Source organism: Rhea pennata, chromosome 10, assembly GCF_028389875.1.
Source record: "Rhea pennata isolate bPtePen1 chromosome 10, bPtePen1.pri, whole genome shotgun sequence".
Taxonomy (NCBI): Eukaryota; Metazoa; Chordata; class Aves; order Rheiformes; family Rheidae; genus Rhea; species Rhea pennata.
The window spans coordinates 15,990,317-16,013,737 of NC_084672.1; the positions used below are offsets into that span (position 1 = coordinate 15,990,317).

At 35.9% G+C, this 23,421-nt stretch overlaps 1 protein-coding gene across 7 annotated transcripts in view; it reads left to right on the forward strand.

The window, feature by feature from the left end:
* Positions 1 to 23,421, forward strand: part of CGNL1 (cingulin like 1) — a 67,975-nt gene that overhangs the window by 38,690 nt on the left and 5,864 nt on the right. For all 7 annotated transcript variants that reach the window (XM_062583344.1, XM_062583346.1, XM_062583347.1 and 4 more), the window contains 8 exons: positions 3,166 to 3,372; positions 3,812 to 3,916; positions 9,327 to 9,479; positions 10,083 to 10,253; positions 12,734 to 12,895; positions 13,760 to 13,849; positions 22,425 to 22,508; positions 23,224 to 23,348. In XM_062583344.1, the coding sequence (XP_062439328.1) occupies positions 3,166 to 3,372; positions 3,812 to 3,916; positions 9,327 to 9,479; positions 10,083 to 10,253; positions 12,734 to 12,895; positions 13,760 to 13,849; positions 22,425 to 22,508; positions 23,224 to 23,348 (1,097 nt within the window). The remainder of the gene's footprint in view (positions 1 to 3,165; positions 3,373 to 3,811; positions 3,917 to 9,326; positions 9,480 to 10,082; positions 10,254 to 12,733; positions 12,896 to 13,759; positions 13,850 to 22,424; positions 22,509 to 23,223; positions 23,349 to 23,421) is intronic.

The following is a 23,421-nucleotide window of genomic DNA, read 5'->3' on the forward strand; positions in this document are numbered from 1 at the left end:
GTAAACTGATAGATTAGATGCTCCTGTGTTTCTTTTCAATCTCATCCAGAACAAGTTTAAAGAGTGATGAATGTGCTGCAACACTTGAATTTTGAAGAAAACTTCTCTCCCCACAAGCTATATAAGAAAAATGTTTACAGTTCAATTACAGTTAAGAGTAAAGCTTCCGATATATACTAACAGAGTTTTCCTAGCATCTTGAAGAAGCATGCGTATATATTTTATTGATACCTTTTAAGACATAGCCTATTAGGGTATACGAAAGGAATTTTGTATTTAATGCGTCAGAGAATGTGTTTGGGAACAGTTCACTCATGTGAAAGTATAACCCTTGTAAAAATGCCAAGGTCGTTAAAGACCTGTGGAGATCTGCTGATTAAGTACTGGTCACACAGGCAGCTGAAACTTTAGGCAGATAATACTTATACACCCAATTTATTTCCAAGGTTTTAAGGAAGGTTAGTGAAGGCAACACTTGAAACTTGTCCTTTAGACTTTGCTACCTTTTATAAAAGTTCAGCTTGCGTCTTGCTAACTTACTGAAATGCATAATGAAGAGGGCAAAAGAGTACCAGTTTAGTTTAATTAGGGTGGCTTGAATGGTATCCTAAGATACATACAGTGAAAGACAGTTTGGAGTAGATCTTTATACATGACTGCATCAGTGTATACTGACCTTAATTTCGAACCTGTTCAGTTAAATAAATATGCGTATATGCATGGATTTTATTTGTGGTGTGTGTGTGTGTGTACTTTTTCCTGAGTAAATAGTGCTTCTGTGTGGCAAGGTAGCACGAAACGTAGCAGATGAAGTGCCAGGTTGGTCAGGTACAGCACAGCTCTGCCGTGGTGCTCGCCTTCGGTGCAGCCTGCGTAGGCGATTGGGTAAAAAAGAACAGACGAATCAACATTCCTGTCGCTGAGCTCCTCAGCATGCCTCGGCTGCTTTCACTCTGCTCCAAAACCAGGAAAGGAGACAAAAAGCAGCCACTGCTGGAGTGTTTGCTAATTAGTAAAACTGCATAGTATGCAAAAAGCAAAAATTAAAGGAATATATAACTACTATTGAAATGTATGTGAGAACTTAAAGCAACAACGGAGATCTATTTCAGACCTTTTTAAGCAGTCGTGTACCCAGAAAAAACAAGTTTTTTCAGTATTTTGAAAAGACCAGAACTTGTCGGCCTGCTTATGTTGCCAGTTTTTGTATGAGTTCATTGACCCTGTAGACAGTCAGAGTGCTCTCTGAGTTACTGTGATCTCAAACTAATTTGCATGTTTTTAAAGCTGTTGCTTGCTAGAAAACAATCTAGTGAGGGCACAGTTTGTAAACAGCCTCTTATGTAACATTGCTTAAGTCTGTTTTGGAGGGAGAGGAGAACTGAGAACTATAATCGCAAGTAACATAACTGAAAAGTGGTTTTCATATTTCAATGGTTTTACAAAATAGTTTATTAAAAAGATGCACCAAATTTGTTTATTTTGTTTTCACTCAGATGAGCATAATTTCACATACAGAAATGCTATGCTGCAGTAAATAATGAATAATTACCCTTTGCCACCAGATGCTGCTGAGGCCAAAGGTATAAATAGATTCAAAAAAGGATTCAAGAAACTAATGGATGATGCACTTATACAGAAAAACAGAATGACGCTGGGAGAGTGCAATAGGGAAAGTCTTGTGCTGAAGATGTTCTTCCTGTTCTTTCTTCCACAAGCATCTGCAGTGGCTGCTGTTGGAGATGATCTAGTTTGGATTGACTCACATGGTAGTTCTGGTGTGCTTATTAGTTTTCAAGGTCTTAATACAGAAGGCAGTGGTCTCTGCATGAGAGCTAAAGTTGTACAGAGGATTGCTTCAGATCAGATCCTGAATGCCAAGGAGCAAGAACTACAAATTTTATCTCAGATTTTATCCCCTCCTTTGGAGGGAATTCTGACTGATAAGTCAACGAAGAGCAGAGATCCTTTCAGCTCTACTCCAGAAAAATAAATATTTAAATAAATAAATATTTAAAATATTTATTTAAATAAATAAATATTTACACGTACATACGAAGTCAATGTTATGGTATAGCAATATAATATATTATAACAGTATAAGCATACTTTCCTTCATGCATTCCATTATAGTATTTAAGTGTCAAATGTAACTATAACAAGGGGAAAGCAGACCCTTTTAAATGGTAGGGCATGTTTTAGAGAGGTGAAGTGGTGAGACTAAGGTGATGAAAAGTTGCGTGCTGCTGTCAGTTACCCTGCCAAAAAGTCTTATCTTTACATATGATAAACCATGTGATGAATAGGTTAATGTAATTTTGTCTTTGTGCCATATATTGATTTCAGTTTTTGAAATAATATGCAAAGCATATGTTTTTGAACACAAATTGAACTCAGTAGCTAAACTCCTTCCATCCTCAAGACAGCAACTGAGAACAAAGCAGAACATCTTCTGGGTAGGTATTGCCCAAAGAGGTGGTTGAACGCTATGTGGTTAGAGCTGCACCAATACCACTGTAAGGTATTCCCAGCTTCTGCTGCTGTTTCTGCCCTTTCACCATGTGCTCTGCTGTGTTTGCATAGCAATTTATGGACCATGTTTTGGAATGGGTTGTGGCATTCTTCTGGTAAGCGTCCTCTTCCTCCCCCTTTTGACAGAGGGAAAGATTTTGTATGTTTAAAAAAGAAAAAAGATTCTACTCCTTAGATCTGGTTCACTGCACAGCCCCACAAACGGTTTTGTGTATTAAAGGGCTGTACTTTGGTACTTGGCCTCCTTAAAGGCTCATATGCCTCTTGATATCTGTTAGGTTACCTGGAAATAAGTAAGAATGGAATTTGGTGATGAAAATATTCTAGGGCAATAAAAAGGAAGATCTTAAGGTAAGAATACATGGGTGAGAGACATGAGACTGTACAGAGGTTGTGTGTTGCTTCAGCACGTACCTACGCATGAGAGAAAAAAAAAAGTTCTTTGTTCGTTTTCTTGGAGTAACCTGAATAATTACACAGGTTTCTAATACATACAGATTTTAATATTAATTTTTTGTTGACAATTTAACATTATATCCTATTTATAATTTTTTTGCGGTGCCATGGTGAAACTTCTGTTAGGAAACAACACTTTTTTTTTTTTTAAATAACCCCATAATTTGTTTTCATTAGAGTGCTGCTGTCCTTGAGAGTGAAAGAAATGCTGCAGAAGAGATGCGAAATAGTATAGAAAATCAAGTCAAAGAGCTGACTGAGAAAAATGAAGAGTTGAAGAGAATAGTTCATGAGCTAGAGAGTAAAATTAAAGAGTTGTACAACCAAATCAATAATATGAAAGAAGAAGAAAATACAACAAAGGAAAAAATAAAGAGATATGAGGTATGTCAAGAAAAAAGCCTCTGAAGTAGTTGTCTTCCCATTTGTGATGTGGTCAACACACTGTAGAAGAACAAAAACTGAAAAATAAGAGGATGAGTGATGTCATTTAGAAAGCTAAGCAAAGTCTTGCTTTTCAAGAAGCAGGATGCAGTTTACTGACAGATATAGGAAAGATTTCTCTGTTGAAAAGCAGTGTAAAAGCAAGTCTCGGCGTGGAAATAGGGATGTCAGTGATAAGCAACAGTGAGCATAGTTTGTTGGTCAGTTTATAGGTGAGAGTTTTGTCATGTGGATATCTGGAAATGGAAAGTACAAGGAAGCCAGTGAATACATTGCTAAATATTTCCTACTTGAATGGTACTGGTTAACTGTAGGTGTTCTGATGTCAGATTAAAGGCCTTACCACTATTTCTGAACACATCAAATCATATCATTGCAGGAAGAGAAGCAACAATTAGAAGAAGCTTTGAAACACGCTGGAAATGAGGAAAAAGAATTGATGGTGTTAAAGAAGTCTTTGGAAAGCCAACTAGAAGATATGCAGGTCAGGACAAGAGCAAATTTAAAGTTTACTATATGTTTTCCTGAGTCACCATTGCTTTCTGGAGAAAAAAGTCTAATTCTTTTTGAAGCATCTTTCTTGTAAGTCCAAGTCTCACTGCAATGTTCAAGTATTTCCTGAAAGCATAACATCATCCAATTAAAATTATTTTCTTGCAGAAGTTTTTTTTGCTTTAATGGATCTAGCAAAATTTGAGGGAGATAAATCAAAAAATTAATTGCCTAGGGTTTTATAAATCTGTTTTGTAATTTTGAATGTGTTGCAGGTAGCTATTTACATGTAAGAGAAAGAAAGGGTGTACTTGAATATGGACTAAAATATAAGTAGGAGACACAAAGATCAGCAAAATGTCTTTTCTTTTTGTTTTATTTTTATGAATTTGCCTTACCTGCAAATGTTGCATGGAACTGGTATAGTTCATCTCAAAATCACAGAAATTTAGCACTTTATGATACGGACTAGTAGCCTCTGAAATGGTGTATGAAATTCTGTTTTCACCTTAGTTCTTCCTGTACTTGGGATCCAGGGAAGGATATGCTCTCTCCTAAACTAGCCCTGAACTGAGTAGTGTGGAGACCGTGGCTCTTACAGAGCAGTTGTGAGGGATGTTGGCAGCATTGTGTAGTGGTAAAGACAAAAGGATTCAGATGGAGTGAAAATTCAAATTTATTTAGTAAGGAGATAAATATGAATAAATCTTAAAACTCCTCTCATTGATATCATATCCTGTATCTGAAAAAGGTGCAAACTTAAAAGGTGCAAACTTCGTAATTTGCCTTTTACATGTACTGAAGAAGCATTTGTTTCTGCAGTGTTAGCTAGTTTAAAATTCCCCTGCTTCTGCTTCTAGAAGCAGAGTTTTTAGATTATTCCATCAGACAGATCAGACACAAATATAAGGTTATATATGTTGCTAGAAACTTTTTTTTAATTAAATGGATGTTTTTCCTTGTTGTCCACAACACAAATTTTACATTACTGTTTTAGAATTTTGAAAATGAAACTTGGCTACCAATAGACAATAAATCAAGGAAAATTGTATTGTTCAGTTAATTGTGGTAAAATGAAAAAACAACATAAAAAAATAATCTTATGCCTTTAAAATGATAACCACTTCAAGAATATAAGGTTTTACAGTACACATAAGGATATTCTATTTCTACAAAATGACATTTTAAACCTGACATTTTTGAAAGTAAATAATTCTTTGTTTCAGCCTTGATTTTTTTTTTTCTTTTAAAATCCCTATCTGTTCTACTTCACTGGTTCTCCAAACTTGGTTGTACGTTTTACCAATAGTCCGCAATGTCACAACAGATGACCCATTGCTCATCAGTGATGCCCTGTGCTCAAAGAACTGCCTTCTTCACAGTTTAGCAAGTGGACCTTCCTACACACCATGAATCAATGTACCGCATATATTTCCTGGCTCTTGACCAACTTTGGACTAAGGTGCTTGGAAAGTATGTTCTTGTCTTTCTGTTTACTTGCCCTCCAGATCCAGATGCTGCCTCCTGACTGGATCTCCAAACTAAAGAATGCTAAGAAAGGTTACAGATTTAAAAAAAAAAAAAAAAATAAAATAAAAAAAAAAAAAAAAAAAAAGTCATGTCATTTTATGTGTGAGTTATGCCAAATTTCTGCCACACCACGTTTAGTCCTCCATTTCTGATTCTACACTATTCATGTCCAACGGATGCAAGCAGTAATGGACTTCAGGATGTAATGAGCGGTTCTTTTTGTTTGGAACAATTCAGCCTTTCTATCTTTAGAGTTGTGCTTGTTTTAATGAACAATGTTCTGCAGTAGGTTGATTTAGCCTTGTATTACCTCTGGCAATTTAGACTGCAAACTCTGGCACAGTAATAATGCTTATCACAGTGGAAACTTAATTCCTGACTGGCCCATCGTGCTTTTTATGTAATGCAAATAATTTTTAATGATAGACTACCATAACAAAGACAGTGTAAATGTGAATAGAATTATAACAGTTACAGTAAACATAGCCAAATCTGTTCCTCCTCCATCCTGGATCTGTCCTCAGAAAAGTTAAAACTGGAGTACACTTAAGTGATTGTCATAGACAATTAGTTTTAATGATTTTGTCCAAAATCAACTTTTAGTTTATATTACAATTTTATGATGTTCAAACACTTCTTTTTTTGAAGTATCATAACCCCTACATTATAACTTACTTTGTGATAGCCTCCTCTTTGTAGTCTACTATTCAAAAAAATGAAATACGCCTTAAAATCTTTGCAACATTGAGAACACTTTTGGAAATTTCTTTGTCTAGGAAATACTATTTCCCATGCTATTACAGAATTATAGTAGTGTCTGTTGTAGTAAAAGTGTTTTTTATTAAAACAAATCATTTCTATTGCAATGCTGATTTTCATAGGGAATATTTTTACCCTACATATGTGTTATTAAGTTATCAGCTGGCTACATTTTAGCAAAACAATTGGGATGTTGTCATACTCTGGTGGTAATCTTGTTATTTCAAGAATAAATGATATGATAGCATGGTTGCTGTGGTATGATAATACAAGATCTTAGTATGGATACCTATTAAATAGATCTAATAAGAAAATTATGCAGAACTGTAGGGAAAACCCACCATTACCAGGCAAGTAGAATTCATCAAGCCCAGAGAATGACTGGCTATTAAACACTTTTCCAAGGGGGCATAATTGTGCTTAGTGTGCATGTCAGCCAACTGATTGTGCATTAATAATCTGTTGGTCTCAGAGAGAAAGAACAACAGCGTGTATTTTTTCAGCCATGTACTTCTGTAAGCACACAGGGAAAACAGTTCTTCAGTCACTAGTAAATGTAGTGAAGGGGAGGCTGGAGGGTGATAGGATCTCTGCTGGGCCCAGGAAGTGTGTGCTCCTGTGACTCCTATTGCACATCCAATGGCTCAGCAGATACTGGTGCATCGTAAGAGAGGGAGGGACATGAGCGATTTAAACAGATGTGGGAGAATGAGAGCAGGAAGCACCTGAACTTCAGATCCTATGATACTCTAAAACAAAACTGCAGCTGTTAGTTTGTTATTGAATGAGCTAAAAATAAATCTAGCAAAACTGACATCTTCCCCATGGAAGAAGTTGATTATCAAGGAACTGTGTTTTCCATCAGAATAATTACAGTAAAATATGTAGTGTCTTTAAGTTTTAGTAATGTGCTTAGGATTAATTCACTGATCCTTCTCAATAATAAACTGAAAATAAGATGAGAATGGAAATAGGCAGATGCAATGTATGGAAAGTATACATTTTCTTTTCAGGATACCAGAGTATAAACCAAAGGAGGAAAAGCTTAATTTCAAACTCTGTGATCTCAGTCTGCTACGTATCTGAAAATAAGGCAGAAGTTAGCATGATGTGACCTAATGAAAACTGGGGTGCTTGTTTCACACCCCTTCTTCACTGGCTCATATGAATACTGTAATTATTCACATCTATTATTAATTTGGTAATTGCCCTGGCTGGTAGAAGAAATGTTATTTGATATCAGTGATTGATTTTTGTTGATAATTCTGAAGTACAGAGAGTGACCAAATTTGCTATGATGTTCACCTGCCTTTTCAGCATACTGCAAGCGCAGAATAACTTCCTGCTGGCACCATTATTCTGCCACAATGTATTTCACTGATCTGTGTCTGCACAGTTTGTTTCTGAAGGATATGTAAACAGACTGTAAAGTTAAATGATCTGTGAAAGACTGATAGAGGGGAGCATATGAGGTTTTTATAGCCTGTTAGAATATGGCACATTAGCTGGGTCCCAGAATTTCAGCAGTTTTTAGCACTGAAGTGCTAAAACCAAACCTTTTGCAAGGTTCTTTAAAACTTGTGGTGTCAGCTAAATTAATTCTGTTAGAATTAAGTTTTACAGAACAGCATCTAGTAGCCCCCAGCATATTTTAGGATTGTGTGTCTACTACTTTGGCATTTGCCCTTAAATCCTATTTGTATTTGAGATGTATTTGTTAATGGGTTAAAAATACTGAAATACAGGAATGTAGGAGATACCAAAAAAAAACCAAAAAACAAAAAAACCCACAAAACTCTGCCTTTTAACATTTGATGATGTTCTTTCTTTTCTCTTGCAACAGTACAATTTTGTTTCAGGTTATAATCTAAGAGGCCTACAGAAATGCTAATGTATTTTCACATTTAAAGTATTTTTTTAATGTAATAAAATAAATGGCGTATTAGATATTCAACAGAGTTTTGCATTTCTAAAATCAGAATTAAATTTTAAAGCTATATTTTAGAGTGTTTTTTACAATTCATGACAATTTTCCTTTTTTACCGTTTCCTTTTGGAACAATTTAAAGTGTCTGCGATCTGATTTTGGTCAGTTTCATGGTGCCTATGATACTTCATAGAAGTAAACTTTGTTTTAACCTTGTAATATTTATTTAGAGTAGGGCCATGAAAGGAGGGAGAGGAAAGAGATGAGAGTTCCAACATGCAGCTATAAGCTAACGTGCTTTGCTTCCACTGGAGTGAACTAGTGACAGTCTGTTCTGCTGATGGACAGGATTTAGCACCTGAGGGGTGCCAAGTTTTTAAACATCCTGAGCATGATGGCAGAAACATTTGATCTGTGTGTATACATGGAGTTCTGGAGCTCCTGATAGATGAACACAGAGCATAGCTCTGCAGATCATTCAAAATTTAATCCAAATATGGAGATCATATTTGAACATTAATGTGAGATACCCCTTCAGAAAGGGGAGGGATCTCTGCTAGGAAGTTCTATTTGCACAGTGCCTGTCACAGTGGAACATCATCCTGAGTAGAGCTCTGGGTGCTATAGAAGCACAGCAAGGGGAAAAAAAATCCTCACTAGTTGTTTCTCACTCATGATAGGAACATTTTTTTTTCTTTTTCTTTTTCTTTTGCTTTTTTCTTTCTTTCTTTTTTTTTTTTTTTAACCTGGGAAGAAGTATTTTATTGGGAAATCTTTAAGACTGAGTTGAAGAGGGGTACATAGGAAAATAAGAAACCTGAAATTACTATTGAAGTTTGTGCAGATGGTAGGATTTGCCAACCTGTATGCAGCTGCAGAAGAATATATGCTTTGCATGCAATAGAAACATGAAAAGGGACTACTTTACATCCTACAAATGTTACAAGATTCAGAAGGTTATAGGAAGAATAAAACACTGCATCACTAAATAATGTTTGTCTTATACTAGCCAACAAACCGTAAGTCCATAAACTTTTATATTTTTCCAAATTAAGTTTGTATTCAAGTTATGACAGCTGCTAGTGCTGCACAATGTGTTATGTAACATTAATATATTGGAAAAGAGGGTGTACATTTGTGTGTATGTGTGTGTATATATATGTAATTATTTTTTTTATACACTGCAGGAGAGCATTAGTTGTATTTCACAGGAACGACAACAGTTAACTGAGCAGTTAAAAGATGAAACTTACCAAAACGAACAGTTGAAGAAGATAAAGAACGAAATGGAAAATGAGCGATGGCAACTAAACAAGACCATTGAAAAGTTACAGGAGGAGGTATGAGTGCTTTCCAAAAAAGGCTGCAGGAGATTAAATATCTAACAGACAGACTGCCAAATTGCAAAATAAGTTTGGGGTATTATTACTTGTAAAAGGAAGTGAAATGTGAACTTCACTATTAGTCTCTTTAACCTAGAGACTATCAATAAAAGCTTTCAGGACTGGAACAGTAGTTGGAACACTTCTATCTCAAAATACTGTTGTAAAACAGTTCTGTTTTGTTAAAACAAGATTCGAGATTTGAGCTTAGTTCCCATGTGTACTACAGATCAAAGTCAGTTCTTGGTCAATTGGATGTCACTGTTTTACAGCTGATTCCTCAAATTGCTATGTATTAGAGCTTTAGTTTTGCCATCTGTTTGTAAAATACACAATTTGATATTGATATCCTAAAGCATGACATATAGTTCATTGTGTCAGTCAACTGAAAGAACTGCTGACAGTTCTGATAGACAAAAAGAGCATAGTCTGGCCATACATTCTGTTTGTACAAGTTTGATAGTATCCTCAAATGGTGAATTTTGATTTGAACAAAGGAGAAGTTGGTGTATTAAACGTGATCTTTTAGACCATTCTATTTTATGTGTACTTTTTTCCCAGATGGCTGAAATGGTAGAGGTGTCAAGAACATCAGCTCTGGAGTTTCAGAATCAGCTTGACGACTATAAGGAGAAAAATCGCAGGGAACTTGCAGAATTGCAGAGACAATTAAAAGAAAAAAACCTTGAGGTAGAAAAATCACGCCTGACAACCATGAAAATGCAGGATGAGGTAATGGCTTATAAGTTCAATGACATATTTAAGCCATTGACCTAGAATTTTGCTCAAATAATTTTCAAGGCAATGAATCTTTGCTATCACACTCTTGTGTACTTCATCAGGGGAGACTGATCTCAGTCAGTGTGCTTTTGTGTTTCATTCTTCATGGTCACATCAGTGTGGTACTTCTGCTGGGGAAATGGGGTTTCCTGGATGGAACAGTGGATGGATGGATAAGTGCAGAGCATTTGACAAATTAATGTATCAAAGTAATATGACAAGGATTCCATTAATGATCTATTGCTCTTTTAATGCTCACTGCTGAAAGAGTTGAGAATGTGGAAATATCCTTGAATTAGAAAAAGACAAGCAATTATTTAGAAACAAACAAAACCAAAGCCTGTCTCTATCTTTTAAAAGAATTGATATACATTCTCTTCTTTTTTTGTGAGAGCCAAGTTGCAAATTTAAATGACAAAGCTGTCTGTGCAACCAAGAATCAGCCACAGTCTTGAAATGTCTGCCTTTTAGCATGTAAATTCTGCCATAAAAGCAATCCTAGTCTTTTAAATATCTACATATACTTGTTCTGTACTTAGAAAAGCTATGAGAATGTACTGACCACAAATGTCTTGCAGAAAAAGAGTATTTTAATAATTTGATTTTCCAGCTCAGGACTTCTGTTTCCTTCTTCCCTTCACAAACTTGTTTTAATTTAAAAGAACAGTAACAGAAGTGGAAACATAGTTCGTGTATGTTATTCTACCTTCCTTCTACATTTACTCCACCCAGGGATGGAGAGCTTCTTTAAAGAGCTGAAGAGTTGCAATGAACTGGGAAAGATAAAAACCAGGATATTAAGAACAAGGCTCTTGAATAAATGAAAGTGAGCTGCTTGAACAAAAAATACAGTGATATATGATATATAAAATATATGTGAATATATTAATGTGCACTGTATGTTTGTAACTATTACAAAAAATCATTCTAATATTATATAACTATCTCCCCCCCCTCCAAAAAAAAGAACAGAGAAAAGGCCAGAACAAAGTAACCTTAATTATTTGACAAAAAGACAATCAAAACACTTCTGAAAAGGGCAAAATATTATTGGCTGTAGAATTCTACATCTTCATGAGGCAATATTTAATCTTCTAGGGCTTTAAAAATGTAGTATGGCAACTAGCAGAAGAAGCAGCAAAATCTGAAGTAATAGAAAACACAAGATAAATAATAGATTTTTCTAGAGAGACTAAACATTTGGGACAAATGTCAATCTTTATTCTGTCTTTGTCTCTTGTGTTTAACAAGAGGTACAAATAGATAGTCCTGCTATTCACAGTGCATGCAGAAAAGTGTGTTGCCCATCAAGATTCACTTAGGTAGGCGTCAGAGCAGGCCAAATATTCTTTTTGACAGTCTCATTAAAAAGCTGAGGACAATATTGGGATCATGGCAACAAGAGCATTTTCTTGTTCTAGGAGCCACAGTAAAATTGTGAAACCTTCTGGCAAGGCTACACAGAAGTTTTTCATTGCTACTGCCTCTCTTAAAGGTTCTCTGTAGACACATAAAAGGCACCCATCTTAAGATGTGTCAATGCAATGTCATTCTGAAATGTTAAATACATATGAGATACTTCTATTAACAGAGAGATCTCTGCCCTTATAAGCTGTTCACCAGATCATACACTTTGCAGAAGTCCAACTTGCTGACTTGGCAATAGATAGCAAATTCTGTAATGGTCACTAATACATTAGTTTAGCTTCATGACTAAAATCAGCACTTGACTAAACTGAGGAAGAATGTATGCTGAAAAAGAAACCTCTGATCATGTATTATAAAAATGTCACAAGTTTAGTTACAAACATAAGGAAGCATCACAATCTTGCCTAAAAACAAAAGCTAAAACCCACCCACTAGTAATATTTTTTTGATAATTTCCTTGAGTACATGGTGACTAGAATAGGAAACTTCTTTCCTCAGCAGATATCTCTATTTAAAAACTGTATGTATTAGTCATAGGTATGTTAGCAATAATATCATTGATATAATGTCAATGAAGAGCCTCAGACACTGCAAAAATGAGCATGAAAAAGCTGAAGTATTGGTGCCTGGAAAGAATAGGAATGGTATTGGAAAAGTTCCAAAGATACAACCATTTACAAAGGTGTAAACATTTTGGTAGGTGTAATTTAGTAAAAATGAATAAACAAAAAAGATGACTATACATAACAGTGACTGTAAAATGCGTTCAAGGCATCTGTCGAGCCTCAGAACCTCTACAGTATCAACTTTAATCCAAGTTCCTTTGGTTGGTGCCACCTTGTGGATGAAACAAAAATTACTGTGAAAAATGGATTGCTCTATGCAATTCCTATCATATGGGTCTGTTTTCCCAGATGTGTTATGCTTGTAATACCCTTTATAGATATCACTTATTTATAAAAAGCATAGTATAAAGCATATTATTGTGATTCTTTTTGTTTCAGATACATCTTATGGAAGAAAACTTGAGGGACCACCAGAGAGCTCAAGATGAGGCAATTACAAAAACTCAGCTGCTGGAACAGACTGTGAGAGGCTTGGAATACGAACTGGAAGCTAAAAACCACTTGAAAGATGATCGGACAAGGCAAATCAAATTAATGGAGGTAATAGCCATTTCTAAGAGGTGGTATTTTATTAAACTGATGGGAATCATTTAGTTATTTTAGATACCTTCTACTTGAGGAGAAACAAATTAACTTGATGTGGTAGAAAATCCCTGCAGCAGTAATGCCAAAATTGTTCTAATGTATTTTGAAGGTGATCTGTTAGCAAATCTATTATAGCATAATGTATTCTAATAGCAGTTGGAAGTGTTCTTTCATTACTTTTTTTTTTTTTTTTTTATTGATGACAAACAGAAGTTCTTTTTAATTAATTTCATCTAGAGTTCAGCAGCCAAAATTTGAATATTTTCCTTCATAGGCCTTTCACCCAGACCTTCAAAAGTATTTAGGAGTATAAGTTCTATTTAGCATCAAATATCAGTTCATTTCAGGAGCCTAAATAACATTATAACTGAGTTGTTATCAGGCTAGCTTAATTGTTCAGCTGTTATATTAAGCCCAAATTTGACTTCCATAAGCACTTTCATGTCATTGTACTTATGTACTCTGATTAATGAAAAGAAAATTTTCAAATGTATATTGTCACTTGGAAAATCTGAAAAGAGTTTCTAGAAACAAATATTTTAATTACAGAATTTCTCTTATTTTTAAAAAAACGGTAGAATTGATTTTAAAAAAAGTTCTGTTTTACTTCTATCGGACAAGCAAGTTTATTTTCAGACGCTTATCTACTGCCATCTATTTTTTCTAGATTTTGTGCATGTATTCAGAAGCATTTTCACTTTTCAAGCCTTTCCTTTCAGACAGTCTGAGTCCTTGAAGTTTATGGAAGAATGGCCTGACAGCAATCTGAAGAGGTTGGGAGACTAATATGTTGAAATTACTTTTGTTTGTTCCACTCAGGACAAGTTATCTCACCTGGAACTTGAACTTGATGAAGAAAAGACTAATTCAGATTTGTTGTCCGAGAGGATCAATAGATGCAGAGAACAGGTATTTGATCAAATTTACGTTGTCCAACTGTTGTATAATGATGAGGAAAAGTATTATTAGGATTTCAAACACTATTAATTAAATGGATAATGACCAGCAATAGGGTTTATATGCTTAAGCAGACTATTAAATCCAAAAAGCCAAGGTTCATAAACGTGATTAAATATGCCTTTCCACATCATAACAGACCAATTTTTTTCCCATTTTCCTCACTGGAAAACTGAAACCTACAGCAATTATTGTCCAGAATCATCCACAAAATTTGTTTCAGATCAGACAGAACCTGGATTTTCTCATTTTTTTCTGCTCTGAACATTCTTTAGGCAGTATACAACCTTTCCCCACTTGACTCTAAAAAAAAAAATCTAACTGTTTAAACCATTTTTAAAAGCTGGGTAAACACCATTGTAAAATGTTCTCAAGTTAAGAAACATTAAGTTTATATTCTAGGCTGTAAAACATAGAAGGAAAGAAATGCTGAGCGCAGGACAGGGACCCAGGAAGCCAAGTCCTATAGACACTAAAGAAAAATGGCAGTGTGAGATTCCCTTGGAAATGAATCAAGGATGCCCAGTGAAGTATGGCAAAATGGTCAAATCAATGGTCAAATATTGGAAAGAATAGCAGGTAGAATAGCAGGGCTTGCAAATGAAATAATTGAAGTAAATTAAAATAAATAGGAAAATTCAATTATTTGTTAAAAATATCCTGGAAATAAGATAAAACAGAACTTTTGGTATAAAATGATTTGGGGGAAGAATAGCCCCCAAAAAAGATTTTTCTTGTTTGCAGTAAACTACTGAGATTGCCTTTAGGTAGCAATGGATATCTCTCTGATATTGTTAGGGAAATTAAATGTTAGAAATTTTGTCTGGAGAAGACATGATTTACAATTAAAGACTTGAAGGCTAGTGGCCACCATTAGATATTCTTCATGCAGTCAACTTCTTTGTGAAGCAATCATTGAGGTAGTCGGAGATGATACTATTCTAGTCTGAGTATTAGATAATAAGGCTATCAGTGAGGGGCTGGCTGAAGACACGATTTTTTTTTTTTTTTTAATTCCATTCATATTAACCTTATTGGAAAGTAGGCCAGCAGGTAAGAGTCTTGATTTCAGAAAAGGCACAGTTTAGGAAATTATGGAAATTAATTAGTGAAGCTAGCTGAATGGGTGAGAGTGGCCAGAGAAAGCCAGAAATTTATTTAATCGTAAGTATAAAAACTGCATAAGAAGATGTATCAAAGTTAAAAAGACAAGACCAGTAAAAGTGTAAATTGTTAGCTCCAGAAATATATGAATAAGTAGACCCTACAAAGACAGAAGAAGGCTTTATTAATGACGTTGTGTCTCATGGGGCAGAAAATGTAAAGATAAAATGAGATTTGCCAAGCTGAATGAGACCTAACGAAGTAATTCGAACAAAAAACAGTAAGTTTTTTGACTGTATCAGTAGAACAAAGAAGTTATGGCAATGAGGAATGATGTATGATGAAGTGTCAATCAAGTTTTTTTTTTTTTTTTTTTTTAAAAAAAAAGAAGATCCAGGTATGCCTCCTCAAATTGATGAATATTTTGTCTCTGTATTCAGTAACACCAATGAAAAGGCAGGTGAGGGCAAGGGGAGCAGAACAAGCTAATGAAGATGGCACCATTGAACTGGAAATCACCAAGGCTAAGGAAACTTGTAGTTCACTGTATTGAAGAAAAAGGCCTGAATAAGCTCTTTCAAGACTGCTAGAAAAGCAGACATTTGAAATTATAGGTCTTGTAACAAAGTTTTGTTACAACTCACTCGTTTCTACGGAAGAGTAGAGAATAGTACTTGACAACTGAAAAAGTAAGCAGAGCAGCCACAGGTCTGTAGCCAGTAGTACCCAAGGTTTTACAAAGTTTTACAATGATTTAAAGCTCAGCTTCCTTTCATGCATCCTTGAAACACCAAGGCACCAGTAACCTGGGACTCAGGTTATTGAGATACTATTTGGTTGCAGTACTTTTTTTTTTTTTTTTTTTTTTTTTTTTTTTTGCTATTATTCCATTGATAAAATATGGAGTCAGCAGCTGTTTGTGTGTGAAATGCTCTTATTATCTTCAGTGAAATAGAATGTAAAGGACCCATAATAATCTGGGGTCATGTTATTGCTTTATTGGGAAACCTTCAATGCTAGAGTCTATGCCCGTGTTGTAAGCATGGTATGAATAATCTTGGTCATAGCTGTAACAGTGGGTACTACTGTAATTTAATTTGCTAGCTAAATAGAAACCTAAAATGTAAATCATGACAAGAATGTTACATAATGGGCAAAAGATGTGTTCATTTTGAGATCTGGAGTTTCTCATTTCATGCATGAGTTACAAAGGTTGCTTTGTTTTGATTTTATGCCAGAATGACTAAGTAGTCAAATTACTAAAAAGTATTTCAGGGTCTGCTAAGCATTTATAATGACATGAGAAATGATAATGGATTTATTTTGGTAATATCTGTGTTTCTGTGAGTGATTTTTCTCATAAATACATTATTTTAATATACTGATAGTGATGAATAATACGCAAATTTCTAGTAAAAATAAATTGAAATGACTGGTTATATTTTGTATAAAGCTAAATGTTTGAATAAACATTGGCAAGACTGATAGTTCACATTCCATTTACCATGAAATGTTATCTCCTTTCTATTTTAAATAACCCTTTGAATCTGGGAAGGACTGCATGAGACAGTTCTCATCTTCCCTACCTCTGTTCTCAAGAAATACTGTAGCAAAGCAAAATTCCCAGTTTTCACTGTGTTGCCTGCTTAAAAAACCCTGCAAATCTTAAAATTCATCTGATGTGGGTTTGTCAGACTGTCCTTCAGCTTTGCCATGTTGTTGCTGAAATACAAAGAATCCTGTCCTCAGGCTATAGCCTGTTTATGTGTGCATAAGATAGGAAAGTGTTTATGTGAAAGACGTGTTCTCCATCTACCTCTCAGTGTATAAGCATTCTTGTATTTAAAATTCTCTGGAGTGGATGCCAGTAACTTAGCAAACTTCTGCATAGCTTCAGCTAAAAGGTAGATTTGGAGCAACTTTTAGTTCCTTACAGCGACACTTGTAGGTCTTTAACTTATAGAAAATTTTCCAAGATAATAAATAAAAGTTCTTATCCTGTCTTCAGTAGTTTAATGTCCTTAAAATTGCAAAACTCTTCATTCTAATCTTAAATGTCTTCTGACTATTACAATCTTTTCAGAACATAGCTGCAGAAATCTAATTTCAGTCGTTTTGTGTTGCATCTCTTCTTCAACTCTGTAGAAAGTAACTCTTGAAAGAATCTTTGCTCCTTTCCATGACTGAAGAAGGCCTCAGACACTCTGTCAGCAAGATGTGTCTGTTTGTCTTCTCCTTTGTCCACAACCAGCTATCACTTTTGTATTGACTGATTTTCTTATATTACCCACTCAGAAATAGATTTCTTAAGTTAATCCACTAGGTTATTTTCTGTCTTCTGTTGCAAATCCCTCCTCAATCCCTCTCCTCTTCAGTTAACTCTTTGGCAAGTATAGGACTGCCATGCTACTCATATATTGTTTCTTCTTCCTGTTTTCTGGACAGTTAGGTTGTTTGGGTGAAGTATGCATTGATGTATATTCCTGTGCTGTGCAATCAGACCTGGTCTGGTTGAGTCCTTGTTGATATTGGAATGCTAAATGGTTTGTTGAATAATCTAAATTTAGTAATAGATTTTTGTAATTGCTTCAGATTTTGATTTTTGTATATATTTTCTTTGAATTAGCTTGCCTGTGTCTCATAAACTCCTGTTACTATTTTTAATCCTAATGGTTGAAGAAACAAATATTTTAGGACATAGCTACAAAGAAAGAGAATACCATATGCCATTTTGCTTTTGCAAATGCAATTGAAACATAAACTTAAGATACCTTCATCAGTTTTTGTGGTCTGTGAAAATGCAAACATGAGTCTTCATTGACTTCAGAGTTGCTACCAGTAAGTGTGAAAAATGGTCTAGTTTCCATGGCAATTTTAGAGTAAATATAGAAGAATAACATTTCATTGGTTACATCATTCACTTGCTTTTGTTGAAGTGTTCCAGTGGATAGCTGTACACCTGCTCCTTAGCTGGCACCAGGTGTGTGAAGCAAATAAACGAAAATGTGGAAATGAAGGTTCCCCTTCTATTATGAAGGATCAAAAGGTTTTGTCTGCCTTTTGCTCATTTTAGTTAAAGATTATTTTTCTTGTCATGTACGTGAGAATTACGTATGTACTTGAGAAGTGTGCATGTATGATAGGTTAATAGATGTACGCATGTATATATATTTTTATTTTCCCTATTTAGATATTCAAAAGAAACATAGGCTGTGAACCCAGTGGGAGATAGTAAACAATAATGATCATGTCTAAAATATCTCTAGAAGTCAAATTACTTTCACTAATAATGAACTCAACAGCTGCTTCTAATCCTAAAGCTAGTACAAAATGCTGTCTTAATAAATGTCTAATAAGGCTTTGCAGAATTTGATACTGTTGCTTTTTTAAATGCTGTTTTTAGCATTCTTCAAATCCAGCTGTGATAACTGTTGTTTTAAGCTGCACAGCTAGTTTATTCTTTTAACATAATTAGAATGTATTAGATTATATATATTAGATATATTGAAGGTAGAATGTGAAGTGCAAAATGCTGCATGCTACCTACCCAGAGTAGCTGCTGTGAAATGAGTGGAATCTTTCAGAGCACATTTTGGCAGACAACTACTTTTTTTTCCATTGCACATGTTAATTATGTGTTTACTGAAGAAGAGTGCAAGGAGATAATGGAAAAACAGTTTCCCCTTTCCTCAGCAAGATTTGTGGCCTGTTGCTCTCTTTTTATGAGCTCTTGTATGCATTTCCACCTGGCTTTCCGATCCTAGTATCGGATATAGTTTTTTTTTTTTTTTTTTTTTTTTTTTTTTTTTTTTTTTTTTAATTCTCCCATTGTTTTTCTGTGAGATTGTTTTTACCATGAAGTGTACAACCACAGTAGCAGCCACCTTGTAAATACAATAGTCAGTGCTTCCTTAATTTGAGATCTGGGCAAAGTTGCACAAATTCGTCACAGCCTTTGAGTACAGCAAGAGCACAAAGAAGGTGTTGCTGCTCATTCTCTTTCATAAGAGAAAAGCTAGATCATATTGACAGCTCCTAATGATTGTCTGGGGCTGTTTTTGAAATACTTGTTCAATGTAGATGGGCCTGTGTTATTTGGAAGTTACTTGATCTGATAATTGCTGCGTTAAAGATGTTTTCGTAGAGCACAGAAGAGTAAAATATTTAAGTGATCTCTCATTAAATAACTTTGCTGATGTTTAATTAGTGTATTTAAAGGAAAAGAGGAATTGTTGTCTCTAACCTTCTATGTGACAATGAAATCTTTTAGGAAATTATTCAGCTGTTGCCAGAACACAGCCATGTGCTAACATTTGCAGTCCAGTAATTGATATGACCTTAGTTTTCAGGAATGTCTTCTAACTCTTCCAAAACCATACTGGGACGTAACATATGCAACTGCATGTGTTACCAGCATTGTTTGTATTCATATATTCATTTAAAAGCTATAGAAACAATATAAGTTACTTTTTAAATATGTGATTAACTAAAAATATGGCTTTTAAGATTATAGTGTGGTCAAAGAAAAGGGCGGGGGGGGTCTTGGGTAAACTGTTATGTATTCTACTTGTTTAACCTTCACATTCTCAGCATTTTTTTTTTTTAATACAAGAATTCCCTCCAATAGCTTTTGAAAGACTGTTAGAGAGGTAAATCTGTAACTTAAAGCTATTTAACTGAAAGTGCATTTATGCAAGTTCATCTGTAATGGTTGTGAAGTAGAGCAGAATGCTGTGGCCAGTGAAACCTTTGTCAGTCATTTTGCAGGTACAGTGGTTGACATAGGCATTCGCTGCCTTCCTCAGGTGATGCTCAGCACAGTAAACATTGTGCAGGGAGTAGCACAAATGCTGTGTAACATAAACTGTGTCTGCAGAGTCATTTGTAAACACCTGAAGGCAATTTCAGTAGGAATAAGGGAAAAATATTTGGGCATTGCTGACTTTCCTTTAGCCTAGAAAAGTTGCAACAGCAGTTGTCAGGCCACTTAGAGTTTCTCTTTGATCTTTAGAATGATTTTTTTCCAGTCAGAACAAATACTTAGATAAATAGAAATTCTGTATTCTTATGTTGATTCTGTATTGATCAGTTTGTTTTTAACATCTTATACATGAGAATACTTTTTTTCTCTTTGTTACTGAAGATGCAACTGAAATATTTACAGAAACTGTAGCAAAGGCTTAAAAAAACCCAGCAGATAAAACAAAAAAGAGTCCCAAATGCAGAAGTCAGTGCTCTCGCAGTGTGACAGACATGACATTGACCAGAACAAAGCCTTAATAGCTACCATGTATCAGAGCCTGCTGAAAGAAAGCTTTTACTATTCTTGCAAGCACAGAAAACTAATATAATGTAGCATTTCTCATTGAGTTTTAGGCACTTTTCTGCAGATACCGATTTGTGCATATTAAAGCCAAACTTAAAAGTAGACTAGCCAGCAGCTTGAAAGTAAGGTGCCAGTTCAGAGCTTCAGACTTAAGTATGAAGAAAACAGCTGTAGCCTTGAAAAGTGCTTGAAAAGTGATGTGACATTCTGAAGGGTCAGTTCCTTGCTATTTCAACACAGAAAATATTTACTGGTCATCAGCAGTCCCCCACGTGGCTGGAAAATACCTATAAAAGCACTGGGGATGATGTGGGCTTCCTGAAAGGAAAAATTTTATCCAAGATGGTAATTGTAAACTTTATATGGCAATTGTAAACTTTATTGGGAATCTCTTGTATGTCCTGAGTTTTAAGAAAGGATGAATTTTATTTCATTATTGAGATACAATATGGACTCTGTGTGTGTGTATATATATATATATGTGTGTGTGTGTGTGTGTATATATACACATATACAGTATCATATCTGCACCCACAAGTGCTGAGGGAGCTGGCAGATGTTATTGCTAGGCCACTCCATCATCTTTGAAAGGTCATGGAGAACAGGAGAGGTGCCTGAGGACTGGAAGAAAGCTAATGTCACTACAGTATTTATGGACAAGGAGGAGTACTCAGGGAACTACAGGCCAGTCAGCCTCAGCTCTGTCCCTGGAAAGGTGAAGGAACAGCTCATTCTGAATGTCATCTCTAAGCAAGTGGAAGAAAAGAAGGTGATCAAGAGCAGTCAGCATGGATTAACCAAGGGGAAATCATGCTTAACCAATCTGATAGCCTTCTATGATGGAATGACTGGCTGAGTAGATGAAGGGAGAAGCAGTGGATGCTGTCTACCTAGACTTCAGCAAGGCTTTTCGCACTGTCTCCCATAGATCTCTCCCTCATATTCTCATAGATGAGCTCAGGAAGTATGGGTTAGATGAGTCAACAGTGAGGCGGATTGAGAACTGACTTGAAAAGCAGAGCTCGGAGGACTGTCATCAGCAGTGCAGAGTCTAGTTGGAGGCCTGTAGCTAGCGGTGTTCCAAAGGGGTCAGTACTGGGCCCAGTCTTGTTCAACTTCTTCATCAATGACCTGGATGAAGGGACAGAGTACTTCCTCAGCAAGTTTGCTGACAATACACAACTGTGAGAAGAGGTTGATATACCTGAGGACTGTGCTGCCATTCAGAGAGACCTGGACAGGCTGGAGAGCTGGACAGAGAGGAACCTCATGAGGTTCAACAAGAGCAAGTCCAGGGTCCAGCACCTTGGAAGAAATAACTTGATGCACTAGTACAGGCTAGGGGCTCACCTGCTGGAGAGCAGCTCTGCAGAGGAGGACTTGGGAGTGCTGGTGGACTGTAGACTGACCGTGACCCAGCAATGTGCTGTTGTAGCCAAGAAGCCCAGTAGTGTCCTGGGGTGCATTGGGAAGAGTGTTGCCAGCAGGTCGAGGAAGGCGATCCTGCCTCTCTACTCAGCCCTAGTGAGGCCACATCTGGAGTACTGTGTCCAGTTCTGGACTCCCCAGGACAAGAGAGACATGGACCTACTGGAAAGAGTCCAGCATAGAGCTACTAAGATGACTAGCGAACTGGAGCATCTCCCCTATGAGGAAAGGCTGCAAGAGCTGGGCCTCTTTAGCCTGGTGAAGAGCAGACCAAGAGGGGATCTTATTCATGCCTACAAATACCTGAAGGGAAGATGTCGAGAGGATGGGGCCAGACTCTTTTCAGTGGTGCCACGCCACAGGACAAGAGGCAACGGGCACCAAACTGAAACACAGGAAGTTCCATCTGAATATGAAGAAAAACTACTGCGAAAGTGACAGAACACTGGAACTCAGAGAGATTGTGGAGTCTCCTTCCCTGGAGATATTCAAAGCCCTCTTGGACACAACCCAGTGCAATGTGCTCTAAGTGACCCTGCTTGAGCAGGGAGATTGGACTAGGTGATCTCCAGAGGTCCCTTCCAACCTCAACCATACTGTGATTCTGTGATATAGATAGATATCATTTAAATTTTTTCTTAACATTTTTGGCATTTCTTTGTATAATAGATTGAACACATGAGAACTGAGCTACTTCAGGAAAGAGCTACAAAGCAAGATTTGGAGTGTGACAAAATTTCGTTGGAAAGACAGGTAATTATTGCTGCCATACCATCACATTAGCAAGATAACAGGACAGCTTGCATTGTTCATTAGGAACTAAGCATTTAAGGACTAGAATATTCAGGCACTATCTCACCAAAGTGTGATGGAAGTATGTGTTGTATTAAGAATAGATTAAAAAAATGAATATCTTGACATTTATACTCAAAGGAATGATGATATATTTTACAATATTAGGATCTTAAATTACCTCTGCTCTTAAGCAGGCAAGTGCAGCTTTGATAGAGGATAAGCAGTATTGGATGGCAGTTGTTTCTTTATGTCTGCTTCTGTTATCCATGTACCAGTGAGTTACGTGCGAGGGACTCAGAATTTGACAAAAGAATTAAGCTTGGAGAATAAGACGGATCTAAAATTATTTAAGAAATATTGACAATTTTGAAATGCTGTTGGAAGAGTCTGGCATCCATCTGAAGTCTGAGGGGCCTTCAAGCCTACAGTTTTAACTCAGGACTAATATTAACTCTTACTGATAAAATGCAGTAGTAGATGATGTGTTTGCTCCTGGCTAAAGAGATTTTTTCTACCTAGTCTTGCAATAAAATCTCCCTGGCTCTTTTTTCTATATTCATGAAATAAAAACATACTTACCACCTTATGTTTTTCTAAAGAAACTTAATTTGTGTTAAGGTGGTATTTGTTAACGTAAGCATGTATATAGTAATCTCGTATGTTCTGATTATAGAACAAGGACTTGAAGAGCCGAATCCTTCATCTGGAAGGTTCTTATCGATCCAGTAAGGAGGGACTTGTTGCACAAATGGAAGCAAGAATCACAGAGCTAGAAGAACGACTTGAAAATGAAGAGAGGTAAAACTAGCCGTTTTATGATCAAAATATTTATGTTTATGTATGTTAATATGACCTCTGGCTGGTAAGTCTT